This window comes from Indicator indicator, chromosome 1, assembly GCF_027791375.1.
Source record: "Indicator indicator isolate 239-I01 chromosome 1, UM_Iind_1.1, whole genome shotgun sequence".
Lineage (NCBI taxonomy): Eukaryota > Metazoa > Chordata > Aves > Piciformes > Indicatoridae > Indicator > Indicator indicator.
Window position 1 is genome coordinate 31,801,949 of NC_072010.1, and position 19,308 is coordinate 31,821,256.

Consider the following 19,308-nt stretch of genomic DNA (forward strand, 5'->3'; position numbering starts at 1 on the left):
AGATTTTTCAAAACTTCCTTAATTGGATCATAATTAGGTTCCTCTGTTCTGATCACCTTCAGACCATGACCATCTACTTGTAACTCATTGGTACAATTTTACCTAAAGGTCTTATCATCTTAGAACAATAATTGCAAAGATCTACACAGATCAGCATTACAATTATTCCAAAAAGTATTACAAACAACCATTTGAGCCAACTCATAGTCAGTAAGCAAGAAGTTGACTTATCCCGTATTTCCTTAAATCCCCAGGAAGTATCGTCCAAAGAAATCTGATGTAATATTCAATTGCGATCTACAATCACTTGTAAATCTGTTTCCACCCGTTTATCCAGATTAACTACAACAGCTTACGTTTATGACCACACATACCCCTCCTTAGCATAAAACAAATCCAAAGCTAACCTATTTCGAGTAGATATTTTCAAGAGACTGTTGATCTCAAGTTGTTGGGCTTTTATCGCATCTATGTCTCCATTCATCATAATTTCAACTGTAGCAGAAGAATTTACCATCGCTTTCTCAAGTTCACTAACCCCAAGCCAAGGTGTAAACCATCTAGCAAAACTATGGAACTTGGTAGGCCTGACTACTAGTGGATTCGCTCCTCTCTTGCTTCGTTTTGCAAAGGTCTGGAGTAATCCCTGTAACTGATTTACTACAAAGATATGAGGGTAGACCAGCCCTACAGCACATCTTCCTTGCCATCCTAAGGGTAAAACCTTATAAGCGTTCTGACCACATATCCAATACCATCCTAACCCAGTAGGTACTGGCCACGCTTTAGGTATGTGTCCCCTCCTTCTGGTCTGATTGAGGTTCCACATGTTTGCTCCCCCATAATCAATAAATTATGAACAATTTGAGTACTGCCCTATGAAAGTTACATTCCCACATCTAGGGTCAGTCCTATTTTCCCCTTTATTTTTATCTATGGTTGTCTCCCAACATCGCTGGTTACAAGGTACTGGCATATTCGTATTCAAGGGTTCTTCAAATTCTAATTTCCACTTTAATTGGGATAGTGAATTATTTGTATAATCCTCAAGTTTATCGCTTTGGAATGCCTTGTGTATTTCTATTACGTCAGGAAAGGCTGTTCCTATCAAAGGAAACCCATGGGCTGAATTCTCTGGTAGCCGGGAACAAACCCAACAGTTGGTCAAATTATAACTATTCACTATCCCTGTCAGTAGCTGCAGATAAGTGTTCTGTTCCCACACCCTTACTTCAGATGGCGTTATCATCAGTATGATCAATGGGGTTATGACCTCAGCCTCATCATGGCCTTTCAACCTGCCTATCATTACTAGTATTGGAAGTGAATTTACCCACACAGGGGAACATGGTCCTATTAGATAGTCTCTTTGATTTTGACTGGACTCCTTATACAAAAATAGGGTTAGGGTCAGGATTAGGTTCCACCAGTATATGTTAACTTCTTCTTCAGGAACCCTATAGATTCCTTAGCCCACTTTAAGATTTCAGTTGGAGTCTCTTTTCTGTTTCCTTGGTTAACTTGTTTATCATTTCCCATTGTGCTTCTGTTATTCCAATACCTCTTTCCTTAAAATCTTCCAAAATAATTTTCCTTATGTCTCCCTTACTATTCCCTTTTACTAACCCCTTCAGTTGCTCTTGGTATTCCTTAACTAAAATTTCTCTAGCCTTTATCTCCCACTTATGCCAATCCCTCTCAAGAACCTTCCAAGAGGACTTAAATCCTTTTTCTTCACCACAAAATAAGGTCTCTATACTTATTAACCCAGGCTTCCAGAGTGGCCCCTATTTCTTTTATTTTAATTAATTTTTCCTCTTTCGGTTCGGCTTTTTCAGGATTTCTTTGCTCTAAGTGTAAGATCTTCAGATCTTCTCCCTATTTCCTTAAAGCAGCCTTTCTCGCTTCACTGTCTGCAGCATTGTTTCCACGAATGTGATATTCTGATCCCTTCTGATGTCCCTTTATGTGGACCACTGCAGTGTTTTTGGGGCCCCTTAAGGCTTCAAGGATTTTTACCACCAGCTCCTGGTGTATCAGCCCCCGGGTATTTGTTAATCCTCTTTCCTCCCAAATTTTTCCGAAGGTATGCACTACCCCATAAGCATATTTAGAGTCAGTGTAAATCGTTCCTGACTTATCCTTTAACAATTCCAATGCTCAGAATAGGGCATACAGTTCACAAGCTTGGGCTGACCAGCTGGCACTCAGAGGACCTGATTCCACTATCCTCATCTCTCCATCTACGATGGCATATCCTGATTTTCTTTTCCCTTCCACTATCCTGGAAGACCCATCTGTAAAAAAATCCGCTGTCCAACTCAAGGTCCTTTAAATCTCGTCTTACTTTAGTTTGTAGCTCAATTATTTCTACGCAATCATGCTGTAAATTTTCTGTCGGTTCCCCAAACAAAAACTGCGAAGGATTCTGGGCTCTTGTAATTCTAAGTGCGAATCCTGGTGATTCCATTAAGATAGCCTCATATTTCAAAATTCTGCTATCTGTTAGCCATTTTTCTGCATTTTGTTGCAGCACCCACCGTATGTTGTGTGGAGTGTAGACCCTCAAGGGAGTGTAAAAAGTTATTTTCTGGGCTTCTTCTATTAATAATGCTGTTGCCACTAAGGCTTGGAAACAAACTGGCCATCCTCTACTTACGGGATCTAGTAACTTGGAACAGTACCCTACAGGTTTCTTACTTGCAGCCCAGTCCTGGGTCAACTCTATGATTGGATGTGCTTACAAAGAGATAATGGTTTCTCCACATCAGACAGATTTAAAACGGGGGCCTCAATAAACATTCTTTTTATTCTATCCAGTCACTCGTCATCTTCTGGACTCCATTTAATACTATTAAGGGTCAATTTCTCATATAGAAATTTCACCTTTTCACTATACCCCTCTACCCACGGTCAACAGTACCCCAAAAGTCCAAGCAGCTGCCTGATGTCTTTTTTACACTGTGGAGCTTTTAAAGCTAATATTCCTGATGCCCTATCAGGATCCAACTTCTTTTTGCCCCTACTTAACCAGTGTCCAAGATACTTCACTTCTTGCTCTACAAACTGTAGTTTTGATCTTGAAACTTTTAAGTCCCTTATGCCCCAAGAAGTTTAACAGCTATATTGTGGCCGATCGGGTCCCTTCCTCATCTCTTCCTGCCACCAACAGGTCATCCACATACTGCAAGAGTTTAATATTTACTGGCATTTCCCAACCTTGTAACAATTTTTAAGTTTGACCAAATAAATTTGGTGATTCCATGGGGCAACACGGTCCACCTTAACTGCTGTTTCCTTCCCGTTTCAGGATCTTCCCACTCAAAGGCGAATAAATCCCTGGAATCTTTGTCTAAGGGACAAGCCCAAAAAGCATCTTTCAAATCTATTGCGCTATACGAGGTGTATTCTGGGGACAAATGGCTTAACAACATATATGGATTTGCTACTACAGGAAATTTAGTTAGTGTTCTTTGATTTACTGCTCTTGAATCCTGTACTAATCGATAAGTCCCATCTGGCTTCTATACTGGTAATATTGGGGTATTATGAGGAGACATACAGGGTTCCAATGTTCCTTTGTTTATTAATTCATCTATGATTGGTGTCAGGCCCTTCCTTCCTTCTAATGGTATGGGATATTTTTTTATCCGTATAGGATTGTTTGGGTCTGTTATTTGAACTTTTATTGGGTCCATATCGATTTTTCCTATGCTCCCATCTTTATACCAAACTTCTGGACTTATATCCCTTTAATCTTCTTCAGTTAATTTGTATAATCGAACGTTCAATCTGTCCCCCTGACTTTCTGAACCCAGCTTCAATTTTATAATTAAATCCCTCCCCAAGAGATTGTATTCAGCCTCCAGAATGACTAACACATCATTTAAACAAATCCTTTTTTCAGATTCTATTTCTACATTTTCAAGCAGGGATACCTTGAAAGGTTCCCCTTTAGCTCCAATTACTGTTACTGTTTTTCTTCCTTTCTCAACTCCCTTGGGAACCTTTTGTATAGTCAATTTTTCTGCTCCTGTATCTACCAAAAAGATTACTTCCTCCTTCTGGGGACCTACTAATAATTTTATCAAGGCCTCATTTGATGTTCCTGTCCTCAAAATATACAGCCCCTGACACCCCTAGTCTTCCTTAAACATTTTCTTATCTCTTTCCTTTTGTCTACAGTTTCTCTGGATATGACCCTTCTTATTGCAGTAATAGCAGATGGGGGCTTCTTCCTTTTGAACCCTGTCACCCTGTTTCTGCTCCTGGTGGTTCTTTACTCGTGTTGTTTCCTGTGGTTTCTGACTTTCCCTTACATCAGTTACAAACAGTTTAGCTTTCACCTTTTGTTTCTCCTCATCCCTTCTTACACATACCTTCTGAGCCTCCCATAGTAACTCTTCTAATCCCCTGTCTTGCCAGTCTTTGATCTTTTCCAACTTCCTTCTAATATCTCCCCATGATTTCGCTACAAACTGCGTCCTCAGAAGTGTTACTCCAGCTGCAGAATTGGGGTCTATTCCAGAACACATCTGCAAGCTTTTCTTCAATCTTTCCATCCATTCCATGGGGGACTCATCCTTCCTCTGTTGTTAGCTAAAAGCTTTATCAATATTTTGTCCCCTGGGCACAGCTCCTCTGATTCCTTGTATTAATATTATCCTCAGGTCCCCCATATTGTGTCTCCCCTGAGGCTGTTGATGGTCTCGCCTGGGATCTTGATTAGGCCACTTGTGATCTGCTGGTGGCCCCCCCTGATTCTGTCTCTCCCATATTCTCATCCCAGCCTGTCTAATCATGTTTCTTTCCTCTGCAGTGAATAGAATACTCAAAATAGACTGCACCTCTTTCCAGGTATATGTATTGGGGCCCAAGAATTGGTCCAGTCTCTCAGCTACGCCTAAGGGGTCATCCAACAAGGTACCCATCTCCTTCTTGAAATTGCACACATCTGATGTATTAAGAGGTACAGTCACAAATCCTATTCCTCCCTGGTTCCCCCCCATGGGCACTTCCCTTAGTGGATGTAATCCCACACTGCTTTCCCCTTGGTCATTCCTAACCCTGCTTCTGCTTCTTGTTTGAGGGGGCAAGTGAGGAGAGGTCGGTTGAGGAGCTGTCAGATTTGGGAGACCTCGACCTCGACCCCTGTCCTGGTGATAAGGTAGTGGTAGGTTATCCAAGGGTTCCCATTTGTCCTTTTCCTTGTCTTTGTCCTTTTCCTTGTCTTTGTCCTTTTCCTTGTCTTTGTCCTTTTCCTTGTCTTTGTCCTTGTCCTCAGTTTTTAATGCTAATATTGAAACAGGGGGGAAGGACGTGAGGCCCTAACCCAAATAGCAGCATTGTCGCTCTCTTCCTGATTAAAAGGCTTTTTAGAGTTCACATGAAGGTTCAGGGCTTGGCAAACCCAGTCCTCAAAAGATCCAGAGACAGGCCAAAACACATGTGATCTTAATGGTTCTTTTGGCCATACCTCCATACAGTAGTGGATCATTTTTTCCTTTGATTTCCCTTTTCTCAGCCCGTGATCTTCCCACTATTGTATCATCAACCCTAGCGGACTCTCTGGAGGAATAGGGGGTAAAGCCTTCCCTCTTTCCTGCTCTGACGATTTGCTCTTCTTTTGTCCCATTTTCCTAACTATTAATTTGTCTTCTGGCTACCACAAATATTCATGCAAATGGAAGAATCCAAATAATTCCCACCCGTGAATGCTACAGCTTTCGCTTCGGTCCTTCACCGGCTGAGTTCCTTGCAGGATTTTGGAGCCGCGGTCAGAAGACCTCCGCAGTCGCTTCGGAACTAAGTTCCGTCTCAGTCACACTCAAACACACTCAGGTAGCCGAATTCTTCCCCACCCGGACGGAATCCAGTATACTCACCACTCTGTCGTCTGGATCTTCCTGCACAAAATCTTACAGGGTTAACGTATTGCCAGTTGAAAAAAACAAATTCCTTTGCTTTGCTTGCTCTTATTTGAGTTCAGATAGCGCTGACTTCCCATCCTCCAATGAAGCCGCCAGACGTGGTGGGGACCCCCTTCATGTGGAGTTCGAAAGACAGAGAAGATCAAAGCACTATCCCGGACGAGCCCCCAAATTGTTATAGATGTATCCACAAGAAAGTTCCTTTTAACATTTTATTAGAAATAAAAGCAAGCAAACAGCATGCTGGGTGTGTGGGGGGCAAATGCTCTACCTCACAGCAGCCCTACAATTGCTTTTTCTATCTTATATAGCTAGATTCTCTACATAAACAGGCTTATGCTAAATAAAAGGCAGGGATATGATAATGTGTTCTTGGAATGGGTGGGATTTCCTTGTTCATGCACATTCTGCTTGGTGGGGGAATTCTCAGGGGTCGATAGATGAAGTAAGGGGTCTTTCTCACGGTGTCTGCTGAATAACCCTGCTCTTAAGCATGCATCGTTCTTCAGGTTTCTTATCTGGAGACAACACATTCCACGCATTCCTGGATAGAACTGGTTACACAGCAGTTATCTCTGCTACGACTCCTTCTTGCTCACATAGCTCCCTTTGTTCGAATTTGCAGTCTCTTGCAGTTTTCCACTTATCCTCAAAACAAACTCCCTTGAACTTTAATCCTAGCTCACCCTGAGTTTATACCTTTAACACAAATCATTATTATATCCCTCACACAGGGTTTATGTCAGTGGTAGCTTTTATAGAAAAATATATACTGTTTTATATTAATAAAATGCATATTCAAGAATATTTTGGATGCTTTATTTTGCATGAAGTAGCCACATCAAAGACACAAGTTGTTCAGTTACTTTGTGTATGTGATTGGGGTACTGTATTGCAGAAATTGAAGTGTACATAAGATAATTTATATTCTGCTCCTCTGTGTGAAGTTCATGCAAGAGCATTTTAACTTTGAAAACTGGTTCCGTCTGAGTGGGAGCAATATGTATTTTTGTTTGCATGCTACAGAAATAAAGCTTATAAATGGAAGAGCTCAATTGGAATTGTTTACCATCTGCATTCATCTTTCAGTCAAGTACAGTTATTGAATGCTGCTCACTAATGGAATGATGAATCCTATCTGAAAAGCTTCAGTGGCCTTTACATAATAACTTTCCTGGCAACATCTGAGAAATCGTTATTTAAAATACCTGTCAGTCTTTCATTTCTTTATTTTTCCTGCTTCCTTTCCTGTTGGTTAATCTCTAGGAGTTCTAAAAGTAACCAGAGTAAAAAGAAAGGTCCTCGTACCCCTAGTCCTCCTCCTCCAGTACAAGAGGAAACTCCCCTGGGGAAAAAACACAAAGAAAAACATAAAGGAAAAGAGCGTTCAGAAGAAAAGGCAAGGGAAGTGAAAGATAGAGGGCGTGAGTTTGAAAGGCACAAGGAGAAAAAAGAGAAGCAGAGGTAAGCTGTATTGCATTATTAGCTTTTAACATTAATGTAACCTTGCTTTTAAAAGTTGTCTTTTATAGAACACTGAATAATAAGGAATTTATACCTGCTTTGCCAACAATCTGTTCAGTACTCATTAAGTATTTTAAGTGCGTTATATAGATGGATTGATAGACTATAACAGATTGGTAGGTTTTAACTACATAACTTCATGAAAAATGCCTTTTAAAAAGATTCATTAATTTTCAGGAAGTTGGACCTTCACCAGTGGAACAATTCATTTGCCAAAATCCTTGTCATTCACTTGTCTGTTTGCCTGCACTTCTGAAATCGTAGAGGACTGATATCTTCTTAAATTCGCAGGGGCGTGTTTAAATTCTCCCCAGTGTTCAGCAGGTTAAAAGTACTTCTCAAATAGTCAAAAACTATGGTCATTTTAGAATTACTTCACTTTTACACATACATATATGTGTATCAATAGTGGACAGAGTATTCCTGCTATTTTCTGAAGTACAGATGTCTATTTAAGTTGAAAAGTACAACATTCTACAATGATAGGAATTCTCTTTTGCTGCCAAATGAAATACTAAGCAAAATCACAATTTTTGTTACACCATATTCTAATTGTGTATTTTACAGTCAGTATTTAGCAAGAAATTTGGTGTCAATCTTACTTTTTTTTTTTTTGTTAGCTTTATTATATATTGAGCAAATGATGTATAAGACAGTTCTTTATCTTGTAAACACAGCTTCTGCCTTGGAGTTGTTTGTAGTTTCTTAGAAATGTACTAATGCTGTATTACGTCTGTTGAACAAACTGCCGTTTGTTTCACAGGGATCCCTCTGAAAGCTCCCATAGACAGAAGCGTTCTCCCAGTCCTGCAGATCATTCTGGCAGTAATTCTTCCCCTTCCAGGGAGTATTCACCACCTGCAGCAAGGCGAAGACAAACCTCCCGAGCTCCAGCCAAGTCAACCACTCACAAACGTAGCTTCTCACCCTCTCGCAGGTGGGAAGTCAATTGCATGGGTATTATTTCCTGTGGTGGGTTGAAAATTCCCCAACATACTATTTCCACTTTAGAAACTTTCTGTGTATGTATAGGTGTCTGTAGGTGTGTAGCTCAGACACTTGGACTCAGACCTTTTTTTTTTTTTTTTCCAAGTTACTACATGGAGTATGCCTGTTGTGTCAAGAACACAAGGCTTGGTGTAGGCTTTTTCCTTTATCAGTTCCTCTCAAATGTTTGTGCTTCAGGTGAAACTTCAGAAGTCCGATATGACATATAGTCAGTCTGTGATCCATTGGAAAGTACTGTTTGGGATTTTTCTTCCTCACCTTCCCTCTTCTTGTAGAAAACATGGGAAGTCTTCTGTCTTGCAGATGGGGAAGGAATAATTTCTCTATTATAAAATGGGTAAGGTGATGTGTAAATGTTCTACACATCTTTCTTGAAAAACAAGGACAACTGGCTGAGCAGTATGATGACAATTTCAGAGAGCCTTCTTACAGGAGGATATCATCCTGGTATTTTTAGGGACCTTAGGAAAAAATGTTTTGCTACCCATTAAGAAGAAAGAAAGAGGGTGCATGTTTTGGTCTAGCAAAGTCTGTAAGCTTAGGTTTGGAATGACATTCCTAAATACTACTGCAGTTCTATGTTTGTGTAATGGAGAGGGAGGCATACTTACTTTCTGCACTTTTGTTGAATGGTGAGGGGTAAGATACCCAGATGTCATGATGTATCTATATGCAAAATAAAACTCATCCATTCAGCAATCATAAGACTCATAAGTAAACACTTTTACTGCTGTGATGACTCAGTTCAGATGGAACAACATTGGATTGTTTTAAGCTAGATATTCCCCCCTGCAGCTGGCAGTAGTAAATAGAATAAAACCCAAGTTTGCAGTACCCTTTTTTCCTGTTTGGTTTCTTGTGGGTGTCTTTTTTTCCTAACCTACTCCAGCATTTTGCTCATTGCTGCCTGCTTGGGGGTTCTATGCAAATATATTAAATGTTGTGCAAGGGAGTGTTAAGCAGGGAACATAAATGTGCCTTCTGCTAGGAGAAGAGAAGGGTATTCGGATTGTTTGTCTCCAAACAATTTATAGTTTTCCATGCAAGCCAATTTTGGTAACCCTGTTTCATAATAATGATTTAATGGTGAAAAGTAAATGTAGTCTTACTTTTAAAAATGGTTAAGTCATGAAATTATATTGGTTTCTTGACAGTTATTTCTGATTCTAACTGAATTTTACTTCGAGTTCTTTGGAATTTTTACTCCTGATTCCAGGCTGTTTCATTTGTATGTGACAGTATGCAAGCTTCTTGTTTCCTCAGGAGTAGTCATTAATCAGACCTTCCCTTATGTAGTGGAAAGCCATGGGCAGCATGAGTGTATAACCATGGAGACAGAAAAACTGAGCGTTCTCTTTCCTGCCATCCATGAGGAATATTTACCAGCAGAATGAGGGGACCTTGAGGCCTTTTAATTTTACAGACCAAAAAAACTACGTGTAAGCATTCTGGAGGTCAGAGTGTGTGTAGCAGTTAACAGGCATCCGTAAGCCACATCAAGAGCTTGTCCAGCAAAAATGTTTGACTTCTCTCAATTGACAAGTTTGAAGTTTCTCAACAGTTAAGATGCTTCCTTCAGTGAATATATCTGATTCTCTAGTGGAATCTGGCTGTAAATCCACCATTTTTGTGAGATTGCTCCTGTGATAATCAGCGTACTGGTCCTGTGGTAATCAGCGTACTACTCCATAGGCCCTGAAGGCCCTTTTCTTGAATCAGTGGCATCGACTAGAAGGAAGGATGAAATGGTGATGTTAACAGAAGATTTCTGCCATGTTGTGCTCTACTCGAAAAGGACTTACAGACTTGAGTTCCTGCCTCACGTTGCCAGTGATTTCACCCCACATCCCTTGCTGAATCATTGCTCTGTGTTCCTGACATGAGGAGAATCTTTTTACCTGCAGGGGCTGGGTCCTTAAGAAGCCTTAGCCAGGAGATCCACTGCTGGGTAGTAATGGCTGGGCAACTGTTCATTTGGCTCTTGGATAGTGTCAAGATAGGTTGTGAGATTTGCTAACTAATTATTCCAGAGTTCATTCTCTTATGAGCCCAACTGACATCAGCTGTCTCACTGAAAAGAATTTGTTGTGATGTTTGCAAGATATTCAGCAAAAGCTCTGGCACCTATGTATCTTTACCAGCTGCTGGGCTGTTGCAGAACTTTACAGGGAGGTTATACCTCATATGGTGAATTAGTCCCTCATTTGTGGGTCACTTGAAACTGAGAGCTTCATCTGTATGATCTGGATGTTTATTTGAAATCACCTGCATTGTATAAGCGGGAACTAAATTACTTAAAATTATCGGGCATTTTTGGGGATGTGTTGTCCCTGTATAGTTTTTCTGACCCCTGCTCTTTGAGTTCTCTGGAATTTTATGAAGTGGAAAGGAGTTGGGAGTTAAGGCAAATGCGTATTTCATGAGAAAAGATACTTGCACATTGCTTTGATGCTGAGAGGGGGGATTAAAAAAACACACTATTGAGCTCAAAGGCTTGAAGTGTGTGTTTCTCCATGTTAGACTGTGCATAGGATAGTGTATTATGGGGAAAATAATGTTATGTAAATGATCTTTAGTTAAGTGATGCAATTTCAAAGATGAGAGATACGTGATATATATTTTCCCTTATTCTATTAGATAGGAGTTTTCCCTGTTTATTGTAAACATTTGTATTTGTTAAAACTTTTAAGTAGATATGCATAGGGGTTTTCAGGATCCAGGCCTAAATTGTGTAAAGATCAATTCTTACAATAAAAGAAAGAAATTAGAAGTGCATAAGGAGACACTGTTGCTTTCTAAAAAAAATGAATGCTGTTAGAAATAATAGAAGAAGAATTCCCTGTAGGTAACACTAAGCCTAATTTTACCATGAACCCCAAAAAAAAACTTAATATTGAAGAAAACTCTTGTTCTTGGCTTGGGGTGGGAGAGAAGGTGATTTCGTATTTTTCTTTCCAACTTCTCCCGTTCTTCCTGAAGGAAGACAATTCTGTTAGCTCTGTAATGTAATTTTGATTGGGCAACTTGTTCTTGCATATTAAACTATAATGATGTAAAGACAGGCATACTTTGAAATTATATCCTTGGTACCCTTGAGGGAAGACAAGTTTGGTATTTTGTAGAAACAGTATTTATTTCCAGCAGACAGAGGTCGGAGAACACAAAAATTATTTTAATTGCTTATTTGTAGAACATGGTACGACCCTTTCAAATCAAGTTATTACATGTGTGCTTATTGTAACTTTACCTTGCAGGTCTGCTTCCCCATCAGGTCAGCGTCATTCTCCTATATCCTCCAGACATCACTCCTCTTCATCACAGTCAGGCTCCTCTGTCCAAAGACATTCTCCTTCCCCACACCGCAAAAGGACTCCTTCTCCGTCCTATCAAAGGACAGCTTCCCCACCTGCAAGGCGATCTTCTTCTCCTTATCCCCCACACTCTTCCTCCTCCCCTCAGAGGAAGCGAAGCCCTTCGAGACACAGATCACCTGGAAGAGAAAAGGGAAAACATGATCGTGATCGGACTTCACAGTCTCATGATAGGCGCCATGAAAGGCGAGATGGTATGAATAAAAAAAAAATCATTTCAGAGTAACTGTTACGTTTGAAGATCGTGTTTTGAAACTTGATATTTGAATTGTGGCATTGTCTGTACCTATCCCAGTGGCTAGGGTGTGAAGAAAATACCACCTGTGTTATTGCTTGTATGCTGATGATGCTGTTTTCAGGGCCCGTGCAATGGTTTATTCCTGATAGGACTGCTTATGTATCACAGAATCACAGAGTGTTAGGAGTTGAAAGAGAACTCCAGAGATCATCTAGTCCAATTCCACTACCAAAGCAGGACCACCTAGAGCAGGCCACACAGGAATGCATCCAGGCCAGTTTTGAAAGTCTCCAAAGAGGAGACTCCACAGCCTCTCTGGATGCTGTCATCCTCACAGGACGAGGTGGAACCTGCTGTGCTACAGCTTACACCCATTGTTCCTTGTCCTGTCACTGGGCACCACTGAAAAGAGATTGGCCCCTTCATCTTGATGGCCACCCCTCAGATATTTACAGACATTAGTAAGATTCTCTCTCAGCCTTCTCAGGACTAAACAGACCCAACCCTCTTATGTAGGCTCAGCTGACTGTAAGGATCCTGTAGGCATCTATCTAGGTGTGATTCTTGCGTGGTCGTGGTGTCGGTAGGTAAGTGATCTTTGTATACTAGTGGATCAGCTGAATGACAGCAAGATACTTGAAGAACTATTATTCTTTGTGAGGTGGCCAATTGCTAATCCAGTCCTCACTGATTCCTCTCTCTATTAATTGACATTAAGTGAGATGTGTGCAAAGAAGCAGTCTTTCCCTCTGGAAATCTGCAAAGCTAGTTTAGCCATTTGTGATGGACAAGCATGCTGTTCCTCTTGAGACAGATTACAAAGAGTACATATGTCAGCTTTATTTAAACTGGCTGTAGCAGTATCAGGAACATAGTATTTATTTATTTTTTTTAGTATTATAAAGACTTTGGCAGGGCATTGAGATCTTAGAAGTAAATGGTCTAAATATAGCATAACTTTCCTGAAAATATGTATGCCTGGAGAGAAGAAATGGAATCTCTCATTGGAGGAAAACTCGTCCTACCTTTGACATTTGTTATGCTTAATTGTGTTTTGAACAGGTAAATATTTGTAAAGGACAGATTCCAGTTCATAAAAGGACCTTTAAAGCTTACTGGAAGTGTTGGTAGATAACTAACATAATCTTCTCTTCCACACATACTAATTTTTATTTGCTTTGAGAAATATATTTTGACTGCATTATTTTTGTGTTTGTGTACTACATTTTTCTTTGCACTGATTAAGCTAGATGCATAACATTCTTTTAAACATTTTACAGAAACGAGAGGGAAAAGGGAAAAAGAAAGAGAATCAAGAGATGATCGTGATTATGACCAGGAACAGAGTTCCTCCAGAGATCATAGAGATGACAGAGAGTCTCGTGATGGAAGAGATCGGAGAGAGACAAGAGAGAACAGAGATCGGAGGGAGCCAAGAGAATCCAGAGACACTCGAGACTCCAGAGATACAAGGGATTATAGCAGGGATACAAAAGATAGTCGTGATCAGAGAGACTCACGCTCCACGCGAGATTCTCATGACTACAGAGACAGAGAGAGTCGCGATGCCCATAAAAAGGATGACCAGTATCAGGACGACTCACGCAGCTATGGAAGATCCCATGGCAGAGAGGAGAGCTCTCGTGCTGAAACAAGGAATGACTCCAGAAGTGACTCCAGAAATGAGAGCAGAAGTGATAGAACTGGCAGAAGTCGAGGCAGAGGTCCAGAATTATCTGACAAGGGTATCACATGATTCTAAAAATTACTAATCATTGAGAATTGAATATTGAAATTCATACTACATCTTGTTTAGTACTTGATATGAAAGTGCTGCTATATAATAGTTTGTGCTTTTAAAATTGTGTTCAGTTCTATTATAATTTAATTAGAACAGTTGTTTAAACATGTACTACTGCTGTATTCACCATTCATTAAGGTGGCGCATAACATTGGTATTCTGACATCCCATTTAAAACCAAACTCTAATTCTTATAGCACTCTGTTTAATGTTTCTGCAAGCCTAGATTTTTAGGAGGCAGTATATGTCAAAGTACTGGGCAGCAGGGTTTTTTTACGTTCTTTCAAAAGCAGCTGCTGGTCTTAGCTACTTGAAAACCATCTTTCACACCCACTCACCTCTCCCCACCCCAACACCACCCTGTTCCTTCTTGACTGACAAAAAAAAACCATTGGGATTTCTGCCTTTGGCATCTTTTTTGAATGTCTGATGCACTTTGTGGAACAGCTTCACTTAATGCCTTTTCATCATCTATAGTAAATAAATTTTGGTTTTCTTCAGGCATATTGTGACTTTTCATTGGGAAAGTGCCATACAGATTTTACAGGAAAAATGATCTCTACTTTGTCTGCGTATTCCTGCTGCACTGTCTAAAAGCTCACAACCTGCTCAAAGCGGCTGTGAACTGGCTTTTGGACTGTTGTATTTCTAGCCAGGAGACCTCATGCTTTGACCAGCAGCAGGTGATTTAGAGAGCCTAGAGATTTCAGTTTGAGAATAATAACTTTACAATTAAAACATGTAAAATTTGAGTCGTTGGTTAAGTAGAGTTTGATGCTACAGATTCTATTTCTATGAACAGTTAATTCAAGTTTATTAAATTACTGCTTTAGTATCGGTGATTTTCCTTGTATGTGGAAGCTCATTTTTTGTGTTGATACATCTCTATTAGGAAGTCGGGGAACTAGAGGATCTCAGGTTGATGGCCACAGCAGTAGTGGAAACTACCATGACAGTTGGGAGTCAAGGAGTAGCTACCCTGATCGGGATCGCTATGACAGTCGAGAACAAGCAAGGGATTCCTCTTTTGAAAGAAGGCACAGTGATCGGGACAGGCGTGACAATCGAGAAAGAGGTATTTGACTACGTATGTATGTACGTTTCTGTGTGAATGCATGTGTTTCTCTCTCCTTTTTCTTCCATATTCCATCCTCACACCACTAATCTGTAAATAACTCTTTTGACACCACACGCTGACATCAGTACTATTCTAGATGTAGCAAGATCTCTCACTGGCAGCGTATGCATGAATTCTGTGTCCTGTGGATAGATTTTGGCACTGTCTGCTTATTCACGCGAGCAGTCTTCAAACAAACTACTTCAAGCGACTTCACTGTAAAACAGGTTCTCTTCCTCTCTCTCACCTCTTCCACTTCATGTACATATGCGTGGAAGCTTAGATTGATGATTGCATTTCATTACTGATTCTGTATAGAAGCATTGTAGTTTTCCACTGTAAATTACTTGAGTGTGTTTGGAAGAAGGCCTGAGGAATTTAATAGTTAAGAATACTTTGCTGTGGTCAATAATAACTGGCTAGTAAGTGTTGGTACAGATACCAATGCTCATGGAAGGGAGTAGGCAAGACTGTTCTTTTAGGCATTGCATGCAAGATGTCGCACTTCTGCACCACTAACAGTACTGTGTTGCCTCTAAGGAAGTTAGTAGCAGCTTTCATTCTGAAAAATATTTGCATGACTTACCAAGTAAAAGAAGAGGAGGACTCTGGGAAATGAAAATAGCATGGAAATTGAAGGAGGAGCTATAAAAAATAAACACAGTGGCTTTTTTACTGTTTTGAGTTTTGGTTTGGAAGTGACAGATATGTCCCAGCTATTGTTTAAACTTCAGTTTTTCAAAGGGATGGTTTATATCCTGCTTTGAAAGATGCTTTGTGGCACATTTAAATGTATCTGTTGCTTGTTCTTGTGAAGGGTTTTGCTTTAGAGTCTCTCTTTTTTACAAGGCAAGATGTCAACAAACCTAATCTCTAGGCATCCTTTTTTCTTGTCAGCTGAAAACCCCTGCATCTGTGTCTGGAGGCTAGCTTTTGCAGGCTAATTTTCATCTCTTCCACCTCCCCACCCCAATAAACCCGGGATATGTTATAATGTCTTCTATGCTCTTCATGTCCTACCAGGTTCCTAATTTATTAAGAATTTAAAAAAACCCACAGCAACAAAGTCTCCCAAAATCCTTAGGAGTTAAAACATGACATCACAAGAAAATAAATTTCTAGAAGGGAAGTTGCTTTGAATAGACTGTGTTTCCCTTGGAGGGGGGAAAATATGAAGAGCTTGAATAAAGCTAAAATTTGTTGTTTCCTTACTTGAAAATTTAAATCACACTTTGTAATAGTAAATCCTCCTCAGAGCTAAAATTCGAGACATAGTTTCCATAATTAGAGCTCTGTAATTCAGAGAAAAATCAAGGTAGATTTTGGGTGGTATTTAGTTCTGTGATATCTAAGGAATCTTTTTACAATTTTAAAATGCAAGCTTGTGAATTTGAGTTGTCTGTATTCAACTAAAGCAAACATATATATGTTCCAAACAACTGGTAAAGCAGCACTTCAAAAAATGAAGTCGCATAGGAAGTGCTTATTCTGCACATTTACTTGTCCAGTATTTTGCTTCCAGTATTTTGCTTCATGTAAGATTTGCATGTGGATGTTTTGTCACTAAAACTGATGTAGCAAATAGGAATTAAGGAACTTCTGTAAAAAAATGTAGTACTTAGTATGCAGCATAAAACATAATGTTACAGGCATCATTAAAAGAATGTGAAACCTATTCTTGGAACCAACTGCATGAACTGATGATTTACCTTTTTAAAAAGAAGTGTTACATACATCCATTGCAGAAATGTCACTCAAGTTTGCTTTTAATTTTATCTGGTAACAGGGGAGTGTTAAGTCATTGTTAATTCACTCAGAGATGAAAATTGATTAAGCTGATGGAAATGCACATTTTATTGATTTGGTCTTGTTCAGTCTCTGTCTACTTGCCCCTCATGGATATTGTCTCAATTTACAGCAAAGTGCACTCCTAGCCTGAGAGTAGTGGACCAAGAAATACCAACCCTGCTCATGCCATTTTTTGCTTTCTTGTATAGTGCTTTCAATATATACTATGGAAAATTTGTTTTATTGATTTGCTGCGGTTCAAATGCTACAAAAAAACAACATCAACATAGAAATTGTTTTAAAGTGGTCAAAATTTAGAGAAGTATTCAAAATACATCTGAAATATAATTAACAAAATACGACTGAGTCTGTGGAGAGTAAATACCATTAGATAAATCACATTTCACTGTCCTTCTAAATCGGTCATTTTCTACCTAAGCTTAGTTTTCTCCCTGCAAAAGTCATTGTCTGAACAGTGGAAAAACTCAGCTTATACAACTGTAAGACTAGACTGCAAGACCCTACAGTGAGTACATGTGAAAACTTCTAGCAGTTCTGCTTCCCCTATCTCATCCTTGCCTATCCCTTTCTCATGGGTTTGGTTGTTTATTTCTGTGTAGGGATTCATAGATGGATAGAATGGTTTGGGTTGGAAAGGACCTTAAAGATCATCTAGTTCCAACTCCTCTGCCATAGCGAGGGACATCTTCCACTCGATGAGGTTGGTCAAGGCCTTTTTCAACCTGAACTGGAACACCTTAAGGGAGGGGGGCATCCACAACCTTCCTGGGCAACCTGTTCCAGTGTCACAACACTGTAAAGAAATTCTTCCTAATATCTAGTCTGAATCTACCCCTCCTCAAGCTTCAATCCATTCCCTCTCATCGTGTCAGTACAAGCCCTTGTAAACAGTCCCATTCCATCTTTCCTGTAGACCCCTTTCAGGATCTCTTGTGATGAGACAGGCCAGTATTTCTGGTTTTTACATTAGCTTTTACAATGTACTATAAATAGTCTGAATTCTTGTAGAGCCTGTGACTCTTAACAGGTTTAGGAAGTAAAATTTTCATACAGAAATCTTAACACTTCATATGTGTGTCATTCAGGGGTTTTTGAGATCTTATACCAGATTGTGAATTGAGTAATGCAATAGTAATAGCTGGGCTGTGAAGTATATAATTATCCTTTGATGCCATTCAGAAGAATCTGATAGTAAATAAAATTTCTGTAGTAACTTTTTGATAAAATAAGGAAAGCCCACTCCCTAAATATTGAAAGAACTTTAAGAAAGAATTAATACTCCTTTGTCTTTTTTATCTCCATGAAGAGAATGTCCAAGTTTATTTAGGGTGGTGGTTTTTGTTTAACGGCAGCCAATATCTAGATTAGCAAAACAAAAACTCTTGAGAATTTATTAGTGTAATGGAAGTGGTGTGTGTCTCTTCAGCATTTGGTAATCAAACCTGCTTCTCTTTGCAGATCAGAGAGCAAGCTCCCCAGTACGACACCAGGGACGAAGCGATGACCTGGAGCGGGATGAAAGAAGAGAAGAGCGAAGAGTAGATCGGTCTGATGATAGGAGAGATGAAAGAGCCCGGGAGAGAGAAAGAGAAAGGGAGAGAGACCGAGAGAGGGAAAGGGAAAGAGACCGTGAAAGAGAAAGGGAGAAGGAAAGAGAGTTGGAACGAGATCGTGCTCGGGAACGGGAGAGGGAGAGAGAGCGGGACAAAGACAGGGACCGAGACCGCGACCGAGACAGGGACCATGACAGGGAAAGGGAACGGGAGAGGGAGAGGGAGAAGGAGCGAGAACGAGAGCGGGAGGAACGAGAAAGGGAGCGAGAGCGAGAAAGAGATCGAGAACGGGAACGAGAGAGGGAGAGGGGTCGAGACAGGGATAAAGAAAGAGACCGCCAAAGAGACTGGGATGACAAAGATAAAGGCAGGGAAGACCGCAGGGATAAGAGGGAAGACACCCGAGAAGAAAGAAGCTCAAGAGATGTCCATGAGGAAAGAAAATCCAAGTGAGTGGGTATGAAGAAAGGGGGTGGAAGAAAAAAAAAAAAGAGAGAGGCAGTCTTTTACTGTTGATTTCAGTCAGTTAGTAAGCAGAGGAGTATCATAAGGAGGAATATATCCTGTTTATGCAGAGGTGTGGTCTTGAGCCAGGTCTCTCCTGCATCTGTGTGGCCCCAAAATCAGTGCTGTGCTGATGAAGTTAATTTGATGCTTTACTGGTGCAGAGTCATGGAACTACTCAAGACAATGTAACTTTCCCTTCTAAGTATACTTACATGTCCTTACCTTTAATAATGCAGGCATTCTTAGAAACATAATAGCAAACAGTGGCCTTTAGAAGCCTATAAAGTCAGATAGCATCTCACTAGGTCAGGGTTCATGACATAACTCTTCAAATTTCTATGGAGTGTACATTACCCTTTGCACTACTAAATTTTCAGTACCAGAACACTGCCAGTGAAGGCATGAATATCCTGAGTAAAAGTGTGGTGCTTCCTTTCAATGTGTAGCACT

General features: G+C 40.1%; 1 protein-coding gene across 1 annotated transcript in view; it reads left to right on the plus strand.

Moving 5' to 3' along the window:
* Nucleotides 1-19,308, plus strand: part of ZC3H13 (zinc finger CCCH-type containing 13) — a 48,552-nt gene that overhangs the window by 16,436 nt on the left and 12,808 nt on the right. The window contains exons 7-11 of the mRNA XM_054400340.1: nt 7,197-7,394; nt 11,717-12,027; nt 13,352-13,816; nt 14,765-14,947; nt 18,257-18,800. Of these exons, the coding sequence (XP_054256315.1) occupies nt 7,197-7,394; nt 11,717-12,027; nt 13,352-13,816; nt 14,765-14,947; nt 18,257-18,800 (1,701 nt within the window). The remainder of the gene's footprint in view (nt 1-7,196; nt 7,395-11,716; nt 12,028-13,351; nt 13,817-14,764; nt 14,948-18,256; nt 18,801-19,308) is intronic.